General features: G+C 46.5%; 1 protein-coding gene across 1 annotated transcript in view; it reads right to left on the bottom strand.

The window, feature by feature from the left end:
- Positions 1-338: 338 nt before the first annotated feature.
- TBX5 (T-box transcription factor 5) overlaps positions 339-24,097 on the bottom strand; it is a 37,866-nt gene continuing 14,107 nt past the window's right edge. Inside the window, exons 6-8 of the mRNA XM_068412745.1 lie at positions 20,992-21,083; positions 9,631-9,857; positions 339-1,295 (exon numbers count right to left, since the gene is read on the bottom strand). Coding sequence (XP_068268846.1) covers positions 712-1,295; positions 9,631-9,857; positions 20,992-21,083 — 903 coding nt within the window. The 3' untranslated portion in view covers positions 339-711. The remainder of the gene's footprint in view (positions 1,296-9,630; positions 9,858-20,991; positions 21,084-24,097) is intronic.

The following is a 24,097-nucleotide window of genomic DNA, read 5'->3' as shown; positions in this document are numbered from 1 at the left end:
GGAAACGCGGCTCCCTGCGGGGAGCGATTTCACTCCTGGTACAACGCCTGGGCGAGGTAGGTACCTGCTTTTCTTATTTGTGGGTTCGTAAAACCTCTTTCTGTTGAAAAGTAACAATGATAATACTAATGGAAAAAAAAAAAAAGAAACACCACTCCAAAATCCACCCTTGGTAAAAGGGCAGGTGTCTTTTTTTTTTGAGAAAATTGAAAGAAAAAAAAATATATATTATTATTTATTATATAACATCGTCAACATCAACACCACAAAAAAAAAAAGTAACATCCTAGTTGTTTTCATTCAAGCACTCTGACTGTGTTGAGAAAGGCAGCAGGAGTTTCGTGTCCCTTGGAGAACAAAAAGAGCAGGAGGGAAGGGGGGCAAGGAGGGGACAGGGCTGGCAGTGGCAGCAACACAAACTGGGTGGGAACCGTGGCAGGGCAGAAGTGTGCCAATCTGTTGATTTTTTTCTTTTGAAACAAAAGAAAAAAGGAGGGGGCAAGTCACACCGAGGCCAATGGCTATTTCATCTGTAATTTCAGTCCGTGTCCGTCCCTCTCGAGTGCTACCGGTGAACATTCAGTTAAAGGAGTCTTGCAAAATACTCTCACTTTTATTATTGACAGGGTTAGGGTTTTTTTTTTCTCCTTTTCCTTTTCCCATTTTTTTTTCCCCCATGGCTAATGCTCTCGCACTTTCCTGACCGCCTCGTTAGCTGTTCTCGCTCCACTCTGGCACCATGCCCACGCCGTGGACCGAGTGGTACTGGTGGGGCGAAAGGGTTCGAGGCACGCCGTGGGAATACAGGAACTCCGCGGGCTGTAAGCTGCTGGGGGGGGACTGGATGCTGGTTTGAGGTCCACACTGCCGCACGATGGGTTGGTGAGAAACTGAGGTTTGGTGCTGAAACATGCTATGGGTATCTCCTATTTGGGGGGAGGTATGGTTGGCCACACTGCTGAGCCGGGGCATCAGTGGCCCCGAGGTGAAGTGGGCAGAGAAATGCTGGTAGGGTAACCTGTCCATGGGCTGCATGGCAGACACTGTGCAACTGCTGTAGGACGGCACGCTCGGCCACGTGTTACAGCTGATGTCTTCTAGGCTGGGCACGGGGTCCGTAGGGGGAGCGGAGCTGGCATACATACATGCTTGGCGCTGGGCTGACTCAGTCCTGTATGAAGTGTTCAGTCCCTGCTGCTGGGGGTAACTGGACCTGTAGAAAGGATCCTCTTCTGCCGGAGAAGTTTCCATGTAGGGCTTCTTGTAGGGATGCTCAGTGGTGGAACATTCCTCATCTGTTGGGAGAGAAAACTCCTGGTAGCAAACAACAATACTATGCCCTCAGCTGAACCTCCCTCTCCACAATCCTCATTTTACCAAGGACACAGGCTGCACTGAGCTGATCCAGACACTTCTCTTGGTTATGTCAGTGTACATCCAGATCCCCTCCTTGGAATCGATCTGAATTGATCCTGCTGAAACCAAGTCTTGCACTTGGCCCTGTCTGCTGGGCTGGGGAAGGGTTTAGCTAGGAGCTTTGGGAGGAAAATCAAGGCTATAAGATGCTGGACGGATCCTGGGGCTTAGCTTGCTTAGTGATACCCCATACACACCCCCACACCACCACATTCCTCATCTCCTTTCTGCTGCCAGCACTTTGGCCAGAGGAATAACGTCTGCCTGCGGCTACAGCGCACCTAACAGAGGTCCCCACTCCCAGCTGAGAGGCTCAGAGCTGATGCTGTTAACTAAAAGCCTTTACAATTATATATTTTCAGGATAAGTGAGACATAAATGGAGATCACAATAAAAATCCTCCCCAGGAGGGCATCAGCGATGGCAGAGTTGAGACAATCAGATTTGGAGTTTTACAGCCCTGGTCTTCAGCTGTGCCAAGGGAGCTGGGCACATAAATCCACACAGGCCTGTGTGCTGGAGCCAAGTGTAACAAAAAAGAAAAGTAAATTTCCCAGCTAGAAACAACAAGGCACAGCTTGCAGAGCCCTTTGTTCCCTGCAGCATCCCCGGCCAACAGAGGGAAGGAGATAAACAATTTAGGTGAAATCTCTAGGGTGAAGCAAAATGAATAAATGAATATGCACTTATTTATTCATCTGCAGGGTCATCAAGTGAAATCCAGCTCTGCTGGAATGGATGGCAAAGTGCCCAGGGATGAGCACTTCACCAGAGATTTTAAGGACAGTGAGGCAAGGGAAGGGGAGTTTGTTCTGACCCGGATTAACTTTGCTGCTGCTTCAAGAACAAGATTCCTGGTTCAGGCAGAAAAACATCCCACTTCCCTTAAAGCCCTCCTGGCTGCCCCCTTTCAACAGGGGTAAAATTTGAAGGAATCCTGCAAGAAATGGCTGTTTTCAAATTTTCTCAACCAACATGTTCTGAGCTGCAATTTTTTTTCACCCCCAAAATACAAAGGATAAAAACAACAGTTTCACAAAACAGAGGACTAAAAGCATCTGCCCCCAAGAAGCACTTGCACAAACGCAGGTAGGTGCTGCTGCCAGGCTGCTCCAACACGAGTGCCTGTGTCTCACCTTCGGGAGGTGCAGATGGGCAGCACAGGTACCTTTCGTTTCTTGTAAACACGCACACGCTCGTACCCTTGTTTCTATAAACAGCCATGTGCTTTCTCCTGGAAGCTGCACCCACTCTGCTTGTAAAATAACCCATTACTCCCACTCAGGTGTCTACCGACTCCAGCAAGCCCAGCTGGAACCAGTGGTGCCGTTAATCTTCTTGGCCTGACAACCCCAGAAAACATCAGGTACTGCGGTACACGCCATGGAGACTTTCCCCTTGGTGTCCTCTGGCTTTGGAATAGCAGCTGCCTGTAAATTCAGCTGGAGAGCCACTGTCCCATGTCATCCTTTCTTCCTGACAACAGCAAAACCTGGCTCCTTAGTCCCAGCAGTGCAGAGCCCTGATGATCAAGTTATCTTCCTCCTCTGCCTTCTCTTAGATGGGGACAGAAAGCAGGATGGGATAAGGGAGCAATGCAATCGCATCGTTAGAAGCGCTGAAACAGTAAGCGGAGAGATGCAAAAGTGTATCGCTCTCCTTTATCCTGATCAGGTTCATTTTACACATGGTGGAGAGGATGAAGTCCCCTGAAAGACAGAAGCTGGAAGCACAGGTCTAAGCTCCCCCCCTGAACAAGGGTCTATCACTAGAGGTACCTCTGGAAGAACAGCCTGAGCTCTAGCTTTTACAGACAGCCTAAAACTTTTGGATCCCTAACCCACCACTGAGTAATAAGAACACTAGGGTGGAAAAACAATGTCTTGTAAAATGAAGCATTGTTCTGCTAATAAAGTTTTCAGCATTAAACCGCATTACTCTGCTGGCATTAGACATCATTGGCTTGGGGTTTGACTGTTTATTTTATTTTTATTTTTTTAAATATACAACACAAAACAGTCAAACTCTGTTTTTCCGTTGTGTAAAAATGTGCCTGACTTACAACCTGAGGCTGCTGATTTTTCCATTTAGCCCAGACGTTTTGCTGCCTGCCACAGCCCAGCCAGGCAGAGCTGCAGTTACAGATTCGCTTCCAGAATTCATCACAGGTGAAGAGAGAAAAACAAAAACAAGCAGCATTTCAGTGGAAACACTATAGCTGCCCTCTCTTCTTCTGTAAGCTCCCGCAACGGCTCTGCTGGCCTCTCTAGAGCCAGACTCACTGATGTTGTACGTAGTAAGGGCACCATCACCCCAGATTTTAAGATGTGTAAGGACACCAGTACCCATCTCCAGAGAGGAAGCAGTGGCTGACAAAGGATTAGAGCCTACCCTAAGGGCTTCTGCCTGCCCTCTGGCCCCTCCTCCTGATGCTTTTCCCATCTATGCAACCTCAAAGTGCTGGAGAAGGAAGAGAACAGTCCATCTTCATCATCTGCGATGATGCAGACCAGAGATCCTCAGCTCATGCCAGCTGATGAATTTAAACTGGTCCAGACTCTCCAGTCTGATTTGGCATTGTCCCACCTCTTCTCACAGAGAAGGCCAGAGCCAGCACAGAGGAGGTGAAGAGCATCCCCACGGTGTGAGGAGCATGTCTGGGGGTGGGAAGGGGACATCTTCAAGTAAGAGAATGGCAAAAGGAAGACAAGTCAAACAGCTCTCACACAATGCTGAAGGCTGCATTTCGGAGTCATCGTCACCTGCTCTGGAGCCTGCACAGTGTGTCCCAAAGCCATTATCCTCTTCCTGAAGGTCCTCTCACCTCATCAGCATCAGCTTAAGCAGGACATAGGAGATAACTGCCTGGTCTGCTCTGGGCTTGTTTCTTGATGTCTGTTCCCTGATAGCACTTCACTGTCCTTTTCCTGTTGCCACTGAGCCCTAGAAGGTGCTGGGCACCTCTGAGAGATGCTGACCATCCTCCACTGTTGTTGCTATTCTTGGAAGCCAAGGGTGGCGATCAGCTCTTGTGACCAGCCCCTTGATACTGCGCAAACCTCAAAAAGCAAAAGGTCCTGCCAAGCAGGGGAAGCTGCCAGGGCTTGGGAGAAGCTGCTCCAAAGTGGATCCAAGGAAAACGGAATGGGGTGGAAACTGGCTCCCTCACAAGGAATTTGATGATCTATCTAATGAAGGAGCATGAGCGAGAGCATAAGCAGTTCCAAGATTTCCGGTATTTACTACTTCCAGCTGGGTTGTAAATACCACACAAATGGCTTTTTAAATGGAATTTTCCCAATTCCAAGATTAGGGCCGTCCAGAATGAAACACAAACATGTAAAATCTCTGGACTTCAGGGTGCACTGGGCTCACCTCTTCCCCTGGTGTGAATTAGGAGAGCTCCTTTCTAATTCATGACAATCAGCTCCCTGGGACAGACGACAATGAAGAATGGGACCCAATTGTTTTCATTTTTAAAGCTCACCCGCACTTCCAGGGCATTACAGTAGGTTCATCCCGACTTTGTGAGGGAGACACAATGGGTGATTATCGCTAACACTGTTGTTTTATCCAGTCTGGTTTCTGGTATGAAACTAGCATGAGCCTGAATAGCCAATACCAGTGTGCAAGGCTGACAAGGGTTGTCAAAGAAGAGAAGAAAAAGATGAATTCAACCAAAATGGGCATCTCTAAAGGGCAAATAAGACGTACATCCCAGGACGTGAAACCTAGGACACACTCGTTATTTCAGCAGCCGCACAGTTTGCGATATGACTGTGTTGCATTGAAGAGGAACACGACAGAAAGGGTTGTGGGGCAGAGACAATCCAACACCAAATGCTGGAACATCTTCCAGAGGCAGCAAGTTGCCAGCACTGCCTGCGGAGGCACAGGAGGCACCTCCTGATGGGAGAGAGGGATGCTTATATGAAGCTGCTGAAACCACAGCACCACAAGCAATGTGGCTGCACAGCTAAAGCTGGGTGCACACCAGACCCTTGAATATCTGCCCACCATGCAGGCAGGCTCCTCTTCACCCTCGGTGCCCCAGCAGCCACCTTGCTCTGGGCTCCTATGCATCTACCCAAGCTGCAAACACCTCCAGCTGCAGCACAGCTCAAGCATTGGCCAACTCATTGCATCTGCTAACATCAGCAGGACGAGCAGCACGCCCTCCGAGAAGACATCTCATACCTCATTTTTGTGCTATAGATTGAGTGAAAGAACAGTTGGGTGCGACGAGGGAGAAACCAGTTCAATCAACGAAGAGGTCTATCTACCCTAATAGTGCCTGTTCTTGTGGAGAAGGGTGAAAGGCATTGCTGTATCTCCACCGACCTCAGCAGAGCAGGAGGGAGATACAAAGACATATTCTTCCCCATAGACAGGGTCATGTCCAAGCTAGGTGACTGAAGGATACAGTCCTCACTGGTTGAAGCCAGTAGATTCTGCCACATCCCACTTCTTCCTCAGAGTGCCAACATGACAACTTTTATAACTTCCCCAGGGAGAGGCTGTTCCAGTCGCCTCCTGCTCAGCATCACAAGCATCCCAGAAATCTGCCAAGTGGTTGAGATTGTGTAAGGCTGGGAGGGAGCAGAGGTTTAGAGAGATGGCTTTTTAGTTCACAGGAAGTCTGAGGGCGAGGATAACACAAGGGAAAACAAGCCCCAGTGCCCTAATTGGGATGTGGGGCTAAAATGAAAGACAGAAAGCAAGCTGCCTGCTGGCAAGTCCTTTTGGGCTTCTCCAAGCACAACAATGAGAGAGGGAGAGGTGGAGAACAACCAGAAAAAAAGGCAAATCTCTAACTGGTCTTTGTTGCAGCCTAAAAATCCACATCAAGAAGAGAGGCCACTCCCTGGTAGGATACAGGATTGTAGTTAATCCATCCTCTCAAGGCCAGTCTCCTTGTGAAATGCCATAAGCCATCTCAGTGTGGAGCTGGGATACATCACAGGATGATTCACGCCTTGGGGACTGCCATTTCCCAGCCTTCAGCACGTTCAGAAGGTGCCAGGAGCAGCGACCCCATTGCACCATGCTGGGGTCATTCGCAATGCTGTGACCCCACACTCCCACCCGCTCACCAGGAATTGCCAGATTTGGGGCTCTGGGATGTGTCCTCCCTTCCTTCCTCACACAGAAGATCAGCTCCCTGAACCAGAGGAACCTTCAGAGATAACATCCCCTCACAGCCCTGCTGGTCTCCCCTAATGTAACTGCATATCAGATCTCCAGAGTGAATCCATCTTGACCTGACAGCTAAGAACAACACTGTCAACCACAGAGCTAAATCTTTGTCTTAGGTCACCAAGGAAGTAGAAGTTGAATAAGGTGCCTTTGAGTTGCTCGAAACGAGCCTAAACCAAGACTTGACCTCCTGATTAAAAAGAATACATAGAAACACCATGAAATGTCAAAGCTGGAAGGAGCCATATCTGAGAGACTATCTTGGAGAACAGTGGTGGTGTTTTCTACAGAAGATACGGACACCGGTTGATCTCAAACCCAGTTGAATTGCCCTCTGCCTCTGTGAGCACTTCTCCATAACCACAGCCTTGTGAAAAGGAAATAATCTGCTTGAGATAAATCCTAAACCGACTGAGGAGGAGTCAATGTTTGGGGAGTTGATGATCCAATGAAATCAATGATACTTCCAGTCCAGAAAACAGACAGAGGTGCATCAGGAGTGACTAAGGCTTGTTAAAAGTTATGCAGAAAAGTAGGGAAGCGGGAGAGCTGTGAGGGAAAGCTTAATATTTCACTTAGAAAGAAGAGGCTGGAAAAAGAAGAAAAAAAGGAATATGATAGATAAGGTTGTTTTCCCAAGTTCAATAAAGATCCTTGCTCAGTGCTAGAAGAAAGTGCCACGCTCTGTCTGAGTTTGAGACGAAAGCTTGGATCACTTTCTGATTTATCTGAACAGAATTGCTCATCTCTAGTGACTTTTTTTTTTTTTTATTAATTTCACTTTGCAAAGAGCTGCTTGGCAGCTTATGCTGGCTCTCTGTTTCCCATTAACTTTGTGTTTCTTTTCTTTAAGCCCTGGTGGCTGTTTTCGATTTACTAGATGCATGGGGAGGGGGAGAAAGGCACAGGGAGGAAAGCAGAGACCCAGGCTCCTGAGACGTTCAGCTTCACGGAAGAAGCCGGTGGTATCGGACAGGACATTGCTTCTCTTTGATTAAAGCATTTGGCGGCTTTGATAAAAGGCCCTTAACTGCTTGTGCCACTCAAGCCATCGTAGAGATAATGAGGGGCCATCAGCCGTACAGACAAGGACTCGCTTTGCCAGTCTCCTGCCCTTTTGCAAGGGCCACGCAGGCCAAAAGGGGCCGGGGAGCTTATTACAGGGCAGATAGTCGTCTCTTTTGTGACAATAAGAGGAAGTGAGATAATTGGGGGATTGAGGGAAACCACCCATGGAGACACCACTTAGCGGGAATCCCAAAACTGGAAGGAAACCTCTGTTGATTCCTTATCACATTACAATGTGGAGGTGAATGATGAATTGCCCTGCAGTGCGGGGACACGCAGCGGTCGGAGATTGTCCAAAGCGTTTGTTGCCGTTTGGACCAGCTTGTTTTGGTTAGTTTTTGCAAAGGGGAAGAGGAGCGGTGAAAGCTCTGCTCCCAGGGCAAAGGAGCACCGAGGACGGATTGCAGGCTGAGGGACGTCAAGGGCGAACAGGACCTGCCTTTCCATCGCCAACAGCAGGGCTTTACAGCAACCCAGCTGTGTCCCAAAACCTCACACCCACAGTCCCACACCAGCACGGGGGTAGCGAGGGCCACACAACCCACCTTTGACTTTAGGGGACACTCTGGGAGTCCACTGCAACTCCTTATTCCCTACCTCACAGCTAGCTCAAGTCTAGCATCACCATTTCCAGTCACAGCTTTGATACACTCCATACAAGCAAGAGAGTCACCTGGTCAGCTGGAGGGGTCAGAAAATGATGCCTTCATTTTCCACTGTTCAGCTCAATCTCACATCAGGAAAATATTAAGATTTATGAACTTATTTTGTTTTGCATACATACTTGTACAGTGCTCTTACAACATTCAGCGGATTCACCAATGATGTAAGAGGTATTTCCACTGCCCTCCTGTCTCATCTGCCAGCAGTTCCCAGCATCCGCTACCTTAGACTGTGTGCCTACACTGCACATCCCAGTGCCCCAGGGGTTACGTTACTAAAAATAATGACATGTGGCAGATTGATAGGACCATGCAGGGAAGCAGGAAGGGATCTGCTGTGGGGAGAGGCTACCAGGGTGGAGAAATTCTTGGTGCATTCAAATGTCACGGTGCATGCTGACTCCTGTTAGCTTTCCCTGTGCAATGTAGACTAAATCCTGAGAAAAGCGAGCAGGCGTAGGCAGTAACCATCTCCTGCCCACACCATAGGGCTGCATTCAGCCCTGGAAATTCCCTTTTTTCTTCTGAGTGTCTGGGGTGGAGCTGATGTGAGGCTTTTGCTATCCAAGTCCTGCAAGTGTTTTTGCACCTTGGCATTCCCATTGCTTTGGGAGAGGAAGGGAGAGACTGCAAACCGCTCACCCCTGCCCGAGAACGATTATCCCATCGATACCATGGGGCTCTTCATGCCAGGACGAGCTGAGCAGCCAGTGTAAAGCCCTCACAGTTTGATCCCTCAAGCTCTGTCAAAGCAGGTCTGTCGCACCGGAGGGGAACGAACATGGATATCATGATTTTCAGTCCCACGCCCCGTTCATTAGACGGAGCGTTTAAGTGGAATTGCTTTCTTCATATGGACAACTGTCTCCCAACTGTGAGGCTCTTAGTTGAAAACTGCAAAATACAAGCTGTCAAGGTATCTCCACTTGGAGATTAACCCTGTCTGGGAGGCTATGGAGACAGATAAGTCATCTTTATCTCCGGCACCAGCTATCTTACTGGATGTGGATTCAACATGGGTGAAAGGTACTGCCACCCAACAGCTCGCTCCCAGCCCAGCAGCAGAGATGGGGTTTTAGGCTAACACTGGTGAGATGATTTTCCCAGCCCAGCCTGGGAGAGCTGCCCACCTCCAGTGCACAGCCCTCACCCCTCGCTCGTCCTCAAGCGTCACCATAAAGCAGGCTGGGGCTGTCCAGCCTGTGGGCAAGGGGAAACATCAGAAAACAACGCTGAGAGTCATGTTAGGAAGGGGAAAGTACCAAGCGGGGAGCAGCCAAGGCCTGACCTTTTCTCTTGGTGCAGTGGTAGATCTGGCTGTGCTCCTGGGAGATCGGGTAGGGGTTGGCAGGCGGTAGCAGGTCCTGGGAGGTGCTCGACACCCCGTTCTCACACTGGTACTGGGAGCCCAGGTTGGAGGAGGCAGAAAGGACCCTGGTCTCGCCACTGAAGGGGCTGTGATTCGAAGACACTTTTTGTCTCACTGTGCTTCTGGGAACAACCGGGTACTCTTTACTGAAAGCAAAGAAACAGAAAAAGACACCAAAGCAGAAAAGCAATCAATTAATAAACAGATCAGTAAATTAATAAATGAAGGCAGCACATTAGTGTCATGGTGTTTGTTTAGACTTTCAGGGAGAGACAGACATCCCTCCCAGGAGACTGCAGCCCCATCACACTTTATCCCTGCAGCACTCTTGTATTTCACTTTCCTTTTAGTATCTTTCCCTTTACATTCATGCCTCCTCCATCACAACTGCTATTTTACACCACTGCATAAAATAGATACATGCAGTTATAGTGAAATACACATGATTTATATTTACATATTATTATAGCATTTATAAATTACATACTAGTCATATTCTATATGTGGATGTGCACATGTGTGTAAATAAAAACTTCATTTCTGCCAAGCTGACTTGGAGATGGATTAAATATTTAGGTCTACTTTTTCCCCTTATGGTAGTTGTCCCCATTCCTTTTCCCCAGGGTCTGCCAGCCTGTCTGTCCTGGAGGGGGGATTCCTGGAGCAGAGAACAAGCTCCACTCCAGAGCACTCAGAAAAGAGAAATAAATAAATCACCAAGACCTGATGCGCTCCAGAGCCACACGCCTCAGCAGAGCCAGGCTGGGAGGGTGAGCACTGATGGAAAGTCTGGCTTGTTCCCCTTGCTCTGAAAGCTGGTTTGAAGCAGGGATGCTTTGCCAACACTGGCTGGCAATCCCCTCTCCTACAAGAGCCTACAGAGTTTTGGAGACATTTCTCCAAGAACATCAGCAACGTGGATGGACAAGATTATTCCTGCTCTACAAAGGGGAGAACTGAAGCCGAGTACGGAGTCTCAGAGACTTCAGGTGAGGTGCAAGCCTCCTCCTGCACTGTCTCCAAGTCATTTGGGTGCTGCCTGAACTCAAGGACTTGCTAAAATGCATAAAGATCAGGTAGTAGAGCAGCACCTCTCAAAGTGCCACCAGGCTCAGAGCAGCCACGAACCAGAGTCCAGATTCCAACACAAGCTTTCTTCTTTGAGGCTGTTGGACCAAGCTGGCTTTGAGGTATCCTACTCACCTGCCCAAAATCATTATGCTGGAGAAAGGACAGATCCTTAAATCCCATCAACAAGCTCATCTGGCCACTTACACATGGAGGAGCACTGAATCTCCAATTACATCCCTTAGAGAGGACCTATCACTGTAGCAACTCAGAACTTATTTACAATTTTAACAATACCAATTATATAAACCTACTCACAGCAGGGAGCTTTCATCCAAACCACTGCTGTGGTGGCTGCCAGAAACATCAGCAACTGAGCTGTAATGGAGGGGAAACTCACCCAGGAGCTCAAAACCAAACAAATGTGTCTCTCATTGTGCCACAAAAGCTTTCCAAACCCCGGGCACTGGTGGCTCGCCAAGCAGAGCCTATTCCAAAGGTGGGGTTTCTTCCCCTGGAAGCCCAGCAGCTCCTCCCTGCAGGGCCAGCAGGAGCATGGCTTTCCACCCACTTGGGCGGGCTGATGATGCAGCTTTTTCCCAGAACTGAAGTCCAGGCTGTGCATGAGGAACAAAAGAGAGATGGACTGGGAGGAAACAGAGACCTATCGCTCAGATACATAAGACAGCAATGGATACCAGGGTATGTGGTGGGGTTCAGAGGACCTCTCTGCCTGTGGAGACCCAGCACTAGCATTTCCACCACAGGAGCTCTTGCTGGAAGGCAGCTTTGGTGGCTTTTCAGGAAGACCAAGAGCTATGGCTTTCAAACCTCATTGGTGATCTTCAAATTTCTAGGTTCAAAGGGATCTGCCAGGTCACAGTTTTGGGCTGCCTGCTGCTGTCATGCTCCACCTTCACACAAGAATCCTCATGGAAATAGTACCAGCATGACACCCAAAAAGGTGCATCCCCACCATGTTTCCCTTCCAAGGTGACAATCTGCAGGGAGGTGACACATGGATCTTGCCCTTAGCTCTCCTCTGTAATGAGAGGCTGCTGCATGGATTGGCTGGTTCCTTCTTCCTCAGCTCCAACACCACCAACGCCCAATCCCCTAAGAAATGACAGAGTCTTTTTTTGTTTTTTTTTCAGTGGGGTACCTGTGAGCTATGGTGGAAAAGAAGGAGGGACATACCATGGCATGATGCCACATCATGTTCTCTGTGGTTTTTGGAGGATGAGGAGATGACTGCTTTCACAGTTTCTCCCTGCTTCTGTGGGGGAAGAACTGGATGTCTCTTATGGGACATGGGATTAGATCTGCATGGGGGTTTCTTACAGTAAAGTCTCACAGTGGCTCACAGAGACCCCATCAACGTCAGACCCTCACTGTGCGAAGGACCACACAAACATTAAGAAGCCATCCCCACCCCAGATACTTCTCACCTAAATCAACACTTTCTCTGTCTCAATGGAGAGCTGAGAGGGGAAAATTTAACAACCTGATTGTATTTTCTTGATAAAAAAAAAATATTTCCTTTCCATAAAGGAGCTACATGCCTGAAACAGCAATATTTTTATCCTGAGTACCAGCATAGGTGATGTCAGGATCCCACACTCCCGTTGCGCACTGGGGACCAAATTCCTTTCAGACTGCATTTTCCAAGGGACACGACAGCCTCCTTGGCCATAAGAGAGGACCGTGATGTTCTGCGGGTGATACGGTGGGAGCAGGGAGTCACGCTGGAGACTGAACAGGTTGGAGACACAAGTTTCCAAACAGCAGTTCCCAGGAGGTATCGCAACGACTTCCCTCCAGACTGAAATATTTCCATTTCAGTCAAAACATGTTGGGTGCTATTTTTGCCAAAAAATCAACTATTTGAGGAAGGAGAGGAAGGAAAGTATTTTCTAACTAAATATCAAAAATATTCTTTCACTTTGCCATTTTTCTATACACAAAGGCAGTTATCTCTATATTTCTACCTTTTTCTTCCCTATAGAAGCTGAGCTTTAATAAAGAGATACTTTGGTACCTTGTAAAGCAACAGTCATCTTGAAACATTTATACTGTTTCCTGAGCCCACTCAATATGCTTTGTGCACAGCTACCATTTTAGTTTGTCCTTCGGTCCTTAAAAAAGGTGTCATAGTCATTTTTTTTTTTTCAGTGCCTAAAAGACACTATTCCCAAAATAGCTGGTTGTAATCCTGGACCACAATTTAATGGAATGAAAGGTTTTGTTCACCTCTGGCACAAAATAACTGTTGTGCCCAGAAATTTTGCTGTCCAAAAAAAATTGTAGCAGAGTAGGAAGGGAAAAAAAAGTGTTATAACTTGACTTACACAGGCAATATAGGAAATGGTCCACACAGCAAGGAAGAGACTGTTGTTGCTGGGCCAGAACGTGAGTTAGATTTACATGGGGGTGTTAATGGGCTACATTTTTTTTGCATTAAAAATTGTAAAATTAGAAGGGGAAAAAAAAAGATGGTTGGGGAAAGAATTTACAAGGAAGGAAGCTGTCACTGGTCTATTTAAAGTCTGTTGGAGGCTAATGGTGAATATTCGGTTACCGTAGCTGGTGTATTACAATAGCAGAGGGGGACGGGAAGGAAGGGGAAGCTGCATGGTGCAGGGTGCTGTACAGTCTCTGTACCACCAGGCTTCCAGCTGAAGGGCCACCAGGAGAGAATATTATTTTGATTTTCATTAAATCTTGGGGGAAGAAATCAGGGACGAGGTCCAAGTCTATAGTGAAAGCACTCAGTCCTGAAGTCTGGACTCGGTTCTTAACTCCCACCTGGCTAGATGTTTCCCAGACCCGGAGGATCGGGCACCAGTTCTGCAAATCCGTTTCCTAACAGCACACACGTTCTTCTTTAGAGTTCATCATATAACCCCGACCCTACAGATCAGGCCTTACAAGTGAATCCTTCCTGCATTTCCCAACACTGCCACACAAATCAGACCTCTGCCAGGTGGAATTAGCGAACGCGGTCTCATTGTCTCTCATGACATCTTCACCCTCCCCTGGCCAAATGATGCCCTCACCATGACAAACTCAGGAGCGCCATAAGATCACTTATGCCACAAATTAATATCTAACAAAGAATTCAAAGGAGCAAATTCAAGAAGGCTTTGTAATCTCAGAGCTGGAAACCTTGTTGGCCTCTGCAAACTAATACAGACTGTGGAAAAAAATATAAATATAGACCTTCACAGAGTGACATCCAGTCCACTTTCTTGCTTATCACTACGCTGTAAGAGGGTAATAATTTTCAATGTATTTTCATGTGCAGACTTGAAGTTTCCTAATGTACCAGCCAATGCATAGTAAATGCAGCTGCCAGACAAAAACCTTGTTAAAAATCTCTTTGAAGATCCACAGTTCATACCCAGGAAGCTTCTGTGCTGAAACATCCAATCCCTGCTGGCCCTAAGCAAGTTATTTTAGAAGATGCTTCTGATATTTCTGCAACAAAGCGTTATATACCAAGACTTTCCAGAGCTGCTGTAGCTCATGGTAACGAGACTTCAAAAGACTTATTAAATGTCAGATCCCAAGGATCACACTGATATCCATTCAAGGTCAAGATGAGGCATGATATGGAAGAGGATTTCCCTGTGGTTAGCTGCTGCTATGTTCTTACAGCATCCTTTGAAGCCCCTGAGCTGGGCACTGTCTAGATCTTGTTCACAATGACAATTCCGAGTCTAAAATCTGACCAAAGGTGTATCAGTGACCAAACCCAGCAATTTCCCTTCACTCTTTCCAAATTGCCAGGAGATTTTAACTCCTCCTTGGTCAATCACTATGAAAGGACAAATATTTGCCATCCTATCAGTCCTGTCCCTTCCACTCACCCAGCACCTGTGGATACAGTGGTGCAGAATCCAACCCCAATTCCAGATGTGCAAATATAACTCAAAGTCATTTGGGTTTATATTTCCCAGGCCACCAATTGTTGTCCTTCCTGCTGAGACTCAAGAGTAGGAAAGAAATGGAAGTCAGCCATAACAGATATAGAAAGAGGAAGAGGAAAAAAAAAGTGACTGGAATAAATATATCATCTCCCAGGAAAAAAATAAACCAGAAAACAATTGTCAATGTACATTCATTGCAGCTTATTTCCAGCATATTGAAATAAAATTGAACCCCTCTCAAGAGACTGTCTGGAGAGTCTGAAGTGGATAAACTACAGCAGGAAAAGACTAGGTAGGAGAAGAACTACTGAGTATTTCCTTCAGTCTTGCCCTCAGATCAAATATGATCTCTCTCTGCATGAAGACTGCAAGCCAGCCCCACAGAAAATAATACCCTAGACCTAGATGTCTAGTAATATAAGTCAAAATGTTCACTGAGAAATACGGGAAGTTGTTCACTGCAGCGTTCTCCACCAACATATCAAATGTCCTGACCTCCTTGCCAGAATGTGAAGGAGTCCAATAACCCTGGTTTGGATGCATGCATGGTATGTTAACAACCAGTGCGTCCATCACTCATCTGAGCAGTGCAGCCCAAAGAGATCACTGAAATAAACCTAAGAACTGGCAGTGAAAAGAACCAGCTAGAAATCTAGAGCTATCATCATCAGGCAAATAAAAAGCTAGATGCCGGCACTGTTCATGTTGGAGTAAGAGGAACAGAAGAAGAGATAGAGAATGGATGTTGGCCAACAGAGACAGCATCAGTAACCCTCCACACTGGGCTGAACTTCTGCAGATTGGGTCCTGCTGGGCAGATCCTCCAAAGAAGGGCAATGGAGGAAACTGCAGCTTGTGTTTCTTGAGCTGACTTTCTCACTTTAAAAGAGCTATGGATACCCCCCCAGTGAAGTCTGTAGAGCCTTATTTTGGATTTCATCTGAATTCCATCAAATTCTGTAGAATACAGTTAAAGCCTACAGTTTCCACTTGTTTGACCAGGAAACAAGGAAAGCTGGAGGAAAGCGTCATCTCTTCAACAGATGTTATAACTCTAAGTCTCACGCTGAAAATGTTTCAGACAGCACATGGTTCTTGGGAGATTTCAGTGACGGAACATGGGAAATGAAAGTGAATGTAAAGATATAATGAGAGAATGCAAGAAGAGCAAGGTCGTTTGTAGTGGACCAAGACCTACTTGCATTAGTCAGACTGGTGCCTACCAGTCCAACATGATGTTAGCATGCCAGGGTAGACAACCCTTTTGGAGCCTAGAGGTTCATCCATTTATTCTACTGGCACCTCAAAACGCGCCGTCTTCTCCTTTATGCCAGCTCTGAATCGTGGTACTGATTCTATGTCCTTTGTGTCTGACCCAGTTTCTGTTCTCAGTTACACCAGGAAATCTTTGGAATAATTCCTTTGGAGCCAGGAAGATTACTGTGGATTAATGCCAAAGGCAGCAAACTACAGCTCATGATCTGTGACAGAGAAAACATACATATCTTTGAGCTACATTGCCACTCTTCTTTGTCAAGTGGATCATTCTGGATCTTTGTCTCACTTTGAAAGGGCCCAGGATGCCCACCAAGGCAGCTAAGAGCCACCCTTTCACGTCATCATCTTTCCTCTCAAAATCTTTCCCAATAAGAAGCTTCAAGGACTAAATTGCATGAATTTGAATGAATAATAACTAGGGCCTGGGACTTCCAGAAGCTCTTCAGCACCCATAATAACCACTGAAGACAATGGGAGTTGCAGATGATCAGCAGAAATTGGTTAAAGGGTTTAACAGAATTGCTCTTTCACAAGGGTCTAACCCCAGACTCACAAACACTTCTCCCACGCTGTCTTTTGGCAGTCACACATTAACAAAAAAAAAGTTTAAAAGCTATGACTTGCATGCAACCCCCCAAATCACCCAACAGCTAAGGTCTATTAGTACAGCTCCATTGACCCCCATGCACGGGGAATTTTAAGGGCAAAGTCCTACACTGGCATATGCAATGCAGATCTCATCATCTCTCTGCATAAGCTTCACCCTCTGCGGATTTCTGCTGCGTGTTTTGCTCTTGCTGTCCACACCAAATTCCCCTTGGCACAGGCAGAAGTTCTAAGTGGAGAGACAAAAGGAATTTTTTACAGTACAGAGGGGCAAGAGATCCAAAAGGAATACTTTGCCTAAAATTCCCAGCATCACAACTCCATAATTTTTACCTGATTTATGTTTTTCAATTGCAGCATGACCAAAGGATACGGATGCAGCATAACTCACATCCCTCTACACATTTACCTCTAGTGTGTTCTGCTTTTCCTTTTCCTTTTTTTTTTTTAATCAAGGAAATAACAAACTTGATCTCGTGCTCAGAAACTTGAAAACTTTAAAAAACACTGTTCTCCCAGAGCACTTGTCCTGTCAAAGAAACTGCTAAAGGGGTCCCATGTGTCTCGAGAAAGAAAGGCGGTGGGTGGAAAATGGACATGTATCAGAAGTCTCTGTTCACTGGAACTTGGATCTCTCTGGAGCTCATGGCTATTCTTTCTGAATGAAATCATCTGCTGCTGAAAGGCTTAATGTCACTATTGAATGAAGTTTTCTACCTGGACAGAATTATTAACTTTTCTTCTGGGAAATAGGAGGAGAAAAACCAACACGGAGGCCTTGCAAAGTGGAAAGCCATGGAGAAGGTTGGACTCACAAAGGCATCCCCATCCACCCTGCAGAACTCCTGTTCCCAGAGGCCACTCGGGCCAACGTGTTGCTCTTGCTTGGCCAAAGCACGCAGATATGGAGTGAAAGTCCTTGACGAGGCACCCAAGACCTCGCTCTGAGCTCACTCTTGGCACTGGAAGTTGTCTTTCTTCTCTGCTTTGTCTTCCTTACTCTCAGTCCCTACCATTTGCCAAGGGTAGGTGTTCCAAGTCAGGAACATCAGGTCAAGTCTCCACCAGCACCTAGACCTACTTCTACTTCACACCACTGCAAGACCTGCTCTGAGGTGAGTGAAATCATTTTGGACTCAGCAAACTGGTCTCCCTCTCATCCTCTGACAGCCAAAGGTGCAAGGAGACCACCAGAGCTGGCCAGATGGCAATTCTTTCTATTAGGATGGACTATCTCATGTAATTTTAGCTATTTACAAGGCAGGCATCTACTTTAAGCAAATCATTCAGACTCTGCAGTTGAGAGAGGCAGAGGGACAGCTCCTCACACACCCTGCCCTCCATGGGGTGAGCTCTCAAAGAAAAGCAGCTTTGCCCTCTGGAAGTGCCCATCACACTCGGCTTTGCACAGAGGGAGCATAGACACCAGCCCAGCCTGGGGATGCTGCTTCTAGATGGCATCTCTAACCACCACACACCTACTCCCATCTGATCCAAGCCCCACGCAACACATTAGGACCTGAAGGTTTAGTGCTGGAAGCACATCTTCACCAGGGCTCAGACCTCCAAGGCCACTCCGAGGGACGCGAGGGTAGAGGGATAAGCAGAGGGACACGCTTTGGCCGTAGCTGGGGCCAGCCTTCCCCAAACATGGGATGCCACAAGCCAGCTCACGCACCCGGCTGGGTCAGCGCTACCTCTCAGCCTTGTATGCTGGGGTTTGCTTCTCCCAGGGCTGCTTTCAGCTAGGAGATGCCCCTCTGCAGTAGCCCTATGCAGGGAATTAAGAAACATGGGAGATTTAAATAAAGAAAACATGGAGGTGCCGAGGCTTTCCTCATCATGAAAAATTAATTCCCTCCATGGCTGTACCCCTTAATGAGATGATCAGTGACCTGGGGAATGTCAGGTCACCAGTCTCCGGTACAAAAGGCTATGCACTGTTTTTAAAAAGTGTGGTTTTTCCAGATACTTTTTTTTTTCCTATAATGAGGGAGTAGCACTAAAAATGCGTCCCACCATACTCTTCAAGGGTATAAACAGACATCACTCCCTAAAGCCAAGACAGACTTATATCTGCCAGCTGGGGAGTGGGTCCATCACTGGAAAACAGCTTCACTACATATGCACGCACACATACATTTATATAATATATTAAAAATATATATTCTAATATATATTCTAATATATATTTATATGTTAAACCTGTATAAACCCACAAAGGTAGGTCGTATTTCGCTAACATACTCAATCCTGAATGGTTCTTTATCTTACAGATGCAATTTATTTTTTATATATAAAATTTATTTTATATATGTTTTCATATATTTATATATATAATTTTGTATATATTCAGATATATATAAAAAGCCACAAAGGCAGGCGCATATTTGTTTAATATTTTCAACCTTGAATGGGTCTTTATTTTACTATAATAATCTTATCCTGCCCTCCCTTAAAAAATGACATCTTTGTAAAGGTGCACAGTCATTTCTATGCTATCGGTACAGGGATAAGTTATTAAGGAAGTGAGCATCAGAAATCATCCTGTAAAGTCAATGCTGTGGATTTTAACCCTTTCAACCCGGCCAGGTCTGAGTGGGTGTATTTATATATTCCAAGTGTTTCTGTTCACTGTATCACCAACTACAACCGCAGGCCCGCATAAAAATGCCAAGCAATTTTTAGCCCAAGCTCAGCATGGCTAGATGCCACGCTCTTCATATGGCATGAAGCCCTTCTAATAGTCCTCACTGTTTTACCTCCTCCCTCCTGCTCCAAAAAACCCCACGATGAATGTAAACCTTCAAATCTTTCCATTGACCGTAATGAAAGGGTACTTTAGGAGCAAAAAATGTGCGGGGGACATCGTTACTCAAGTTCCAGTAGAAGTTGGGAGGCTGGCACGGGAAGAGGGGGGGAAAAAGCTATTTCAAGTGGTAGTGCACCCATAAATAAATAAATATTGACATATTATGCCAGGATCTGTGCTGTCGTTGGAAAGGGCAGGCAGGGAACACAAGGCACATTCAGAAGACCACGGAGATGATTTAGATTGAGAAGACTAAGTGTTATATACACATTTTTTTAAATATATATATATATTGGCTTTCTGGGTCTGAGCCTGAAAATGTTTGTACACAGGAGTACATTTGCCCGCTTGAGTGGGGTTACGGCTGTAAGCGTTTGCAGGATCACAGGCATTATTTGTTGCCCACCAGCAACATTTGCACAGCTATAGATTTGTCACCAACTACAGCAACCAGAAGAGACTCCTGCATCTGTACTCCAGCCTGCAGTGACCACCTACAGCCAGCTCCCGGGTGGGCGGTGGAGACAGCCCTCCCAGCAGAAGGTCACAACGTAGGTCCCTACAGCCCTCCACTGAGAGCCAGCTCTGCTGGTCCCGCAGAATGAGGGATCTGAGTCACTCCTGCCCTCCTGGACGGAAAATGCTATATTGAGCATCTACATCTGTCTTAGGTATAATCATGGGTATGGCACTGTTCCTGCAAAACATTTGCACCAGGAAGCGACTTGACACATGGACGAAGTTCCAAGTGAAGTGAAAGGCAAGAAGTTAATTACCGGCAGGACCTGACATTTAGAAAAGGACTTTAAACAGGATTTTTAAACAGGGTTTCGGCTTGATTTTCAGCTTCAGGACTTACATCCAAAACTGAGAATCAAAAAGACCTCTTCAGCCACCTGGCCCTGGAGATCCCAACATTTTCTAATACCTTTCTTCTTCAACCTGAAACCACATCTACGCTCCCGCTCTGCACATCCAGAACCAACCAGACAAACACTCCCTTCCTGCCAAAGACCCTCCAAAAGCCAGAAACGGACATAACACATATCTTCACACCAAGATCTCCAGAAGCATCTGGAGCACCCCTAACAAACCTGCTCCCAGAACAAGGCTGTGAGCTTTGTTCTCAAGCACTGCCACCTGGGGAAAAAATACCCAACAGTTCTTCCACAGCAGCCTGATGACCAGAGCTTCTCAGAGCTAGTTCAAGTCTCTTGTTGCTTTAAACAGGTTTAAGCCCACATGCAGCCACAGAGACATCTGTTTAGCACAAAGCTACAGGTTCTTTTGGATGGGGACATGTGAGAAAGAAATACAAGGTCCCTGCGGCCAAGAGGACAACCCACAAGAGAGATCCTGCCTCTGTAACCCAGCAGTTAAGGCATTCACCTCAGAGTGGGAAGTCCTGGATTTTGGCCCCACATCGTGATGATAAGTCAACAGCTTGACATGAAATGCACATGCACAAGCCAGAGAAGGGACTACCACTAAGTCCTGGCTTAGCTCAAGCCACAAGTGACATGCAAAGCAAAGCCCAGGCAGCTCTCGCAGTCCTGAGCGGGTCCTCACGATGGAGGCACGCATTACCTCTGCATCCTGGACATCCTGTGGAGCTCCATGTCGTCACTGCCGCGGAAGCCTTTCGCAAAGGGGTTGTTCTCAATCTTTAACTGTGTGATCTGAAAGGGAAGAAATGCAACAGGTTCATCACAAGTCCAAGGCATGGGCTGGGAGAGAGGGGATATTGTTTACTAAATTCAAGCCAAAAGGGACGTGGGGAAAAACACAGCTTTCAGGAACTCAGGTCATCCTTCAGCTCAGTCATTGACCATTCCAGATGGGCCTTCCTCTAAATCTGTCCACTGGAAAAATACCTCCTGTCAACAACCTCTCCCTTCTCTCAGACTTGTCCCATAACTAACACATGGTACCACACACACACAAATTTCTCTCTGGAGGAAGTCTGCTTTCTTACAGTTACTTACTTTCTTTTTGCTGTTGGGACAGAAAGGGCTGCACTGACCAGAGGACCAGCAACAAAATTCATATAGCCTCAACAAATCCCACTGACACCAACAAGTATTTTCCCATCAAAGCACAGCCATGACCAAAACCTTACCTCTCAGAGCCTGGATCCTCTCCCTCAGCCTAGTGAGGCTCACCCTTTCTGTATTTCAGACCAGCTAAATGTACTCCAGGTGCTCTGCATCTGACATCCTTCCCCAACCAGCTCCACACCTGTAAGCACTGCATGGACTAACTACCTAAGGTACTTGGAGGGCAACTCTACCTCTGACCATCATGCCTGGAGGAATATTTGTCTCCCCATTAATTCTAGAAGGAATCAAGAAGTAATCGTTTACTTGCCTAGCTGGCTACCTTCAGCATCTAAAGTTTGCTGGGATGAATCCCCCTCAGACTCCTAACTTTGATCCTCTTACAACATCTAAGTTAAACATTTAAAGCAGCTGCTGCACAGAACATACCCTTATCCAAAGCAGCTGGGTTGCTCAAAGAGGTGCAATCCTCTCCTTCACACACCTCTCCTCCACACACCTCTCCTCAGGGCTTGGGTGAGTAGGGTTTCTCAAGCCAAGGGTTGTCATTTAAGCAAATACAACAGTGGACCAGCAACACTCTCAAACGCCCTACTGGTCTTGTACAAACTCATTCTGCCAGGCCAAATTTGATACAAATGCTTTTGTGTCTTTGCAGAGCAGAACTGAGACCAGATCAGGCGTGATCTAGCTGCAATGCCCTAATATTCAGGCAGAAGAGGCAACAGTTCCCCTTCTTCCCTTTCTCCATCACTGCCCGGCAGTCTGAGTCCTCAGCCAGGACTCAGGAGAGACACTTGCACTTGCCCAGGAGGAGGGGCAACCCTGTGTTTGCCGTTGGAGGAACTTCACGCACTCACCGCATTTTATGGAAACGCTGTCCTTCCTTCCTATTGAAAGTTGGCCAACGGGAAGGAAAGAGCTCAAGATCAATGGCGGGAGGACAGAGAGAGGTTCATGTTCACCAAGTCAAGCACACACAACTGGACCCACCCCTTTGCCAAAATTCAAAGAGAAAACCCTGGCTCGTCTAGTGTCAATAGCAAACCGTGCCAGGTGTCTGCACAACCAGATTATTTTGTTATTTTCTCATCTTATGGCATATTTTTTTCCAAAGACCATCTGTTTATTTGCAATTTTTCCCTAATTCAGCCCCAAATCTCACACAAAGACCCCATCACCCCTATGCTTGTCCCCATGGGCATTCCCATTAAATCAGGACCTATTTTAGTACATAAACAGGGCATTGCACTCTTTTTGTCACACATTTCAGATTTCAGAGAGATGCTTGAACAAACAATCTATTTGGTCCCATTTGCCATTTGAGCCATTCTCTAGCAGTAAAACAGGGGGGCATTTTATAATTAAAAGCCCTGAATAATTAGACAATCAGCTGTGTATTTTGCAAAGAAACTGCCAATCGGTTTCCACCAGAGAGGTGGTGGCAATTCTATAATGAATAATAGGCATTATTCAACTTTTTGAATGTTTCTGTGCAGTTTGCATTCTGAAGCACACTAAATGTACGAGTTGTCCTCACTTGCAGAACCCAATGGCAATATTTGCTTGCACAAGTGAAGTCCTTCACTGAGCGAGGATTTACGGTATTGGCACCAGCACACAAATGTACAAAGGGCCAGATTCATCCCAACCTAACCGAAGGCATTTTAACCGAGGCGCCTGCACTGGGAACCTCGTCTCCCAGTGTTCCTGCTGGAATCAAAGGAGGGAGATGTGGACTGCCAGAGGACACTGGGAAATCTGGGGTGAGTAGCATTGCCTTCACAGGTCCCCAACGTTCTCCATTCACTGGAAAAGGATCTGTCAACATGTTAGCCCCTAATTTAAGGACCTCAGATTAATTCCCTGTTTGATGAATCAAGCCTTTAAGCACCCACAAAATGTCAGACAAAATATCATATGGGACCTTGATCTTGCAAATACATTGCTTTATGAGTAGAGAAGTCCCCTAACCCTCATCGGGAAGACTCTTAGAAGCAACAGTATTAACGTACGTGTTGGTGGCAGAAAGCCCCATGTGAAACATGGCTAACTTCAGCCTCTTTAAAATTAGAGATCTGCTAGACTGAAGGTGTCTGGGAACCAGGGACTACAGAAGGTTTAAAATTAGGTCTCAGCTCTTTGGTGATCTTCAGACGGATTTCAGCAGGAGCTTTCAGAGCAAAGTTTCCCTAGATGATAACTCACGGCATCAGCCCTTGCACTAAGCCAGGAGGGTCCAAGCCAGATTTAACAAAACCATACACAACAAAACAGAAAATAGAGAAAAAGCTGGTGAATCCCTGCTTTAGTAAATAGCCTGCGGAAGATATTTTGTTTGGCCAGTTTTTGCCTGACTGACAAACTATTTCAGAGGTGGAAAAGCAAATGAATGGGTGGAAATAACCTTCTTCTGGATCAACTTTGCCATAGAGAAACTGTTTAATTGACTGTAACTCATTGGCGGGGTGGGGAAGAAAAAGCTGTCAGAAAGTCAAATGACAATTACATCATGAAAAATTAAAAAAAAAATACAACGTCCTGCAAGGTCATTAAGACAGAATGCCCAGGGCTAAATTATACAGCACAGATTCAATACAACCGGAGGGCTTTGTTTATGTATTTGTTACTGAAAG

This window comes from Nyctibius grandis, chromosome 14, assembly GCF_013368605.1.
Source record: "Nyctibius grandis isolate bNycGra1 chromosome 14, bNycGra1.pri, whole genome shotgun sequence".
In the NCBI taxonomy this organism is placed as follows: domain Eukaryota; kingdom Metazoa; phylum Chordata; class Aves; order Nyctibiiformes; family Nyctibiidae; genus Nyctibius; species Nyctibius grandis.
This window is presented reverse-complemented; position numbering and strand designations above follow the sequence as displayed.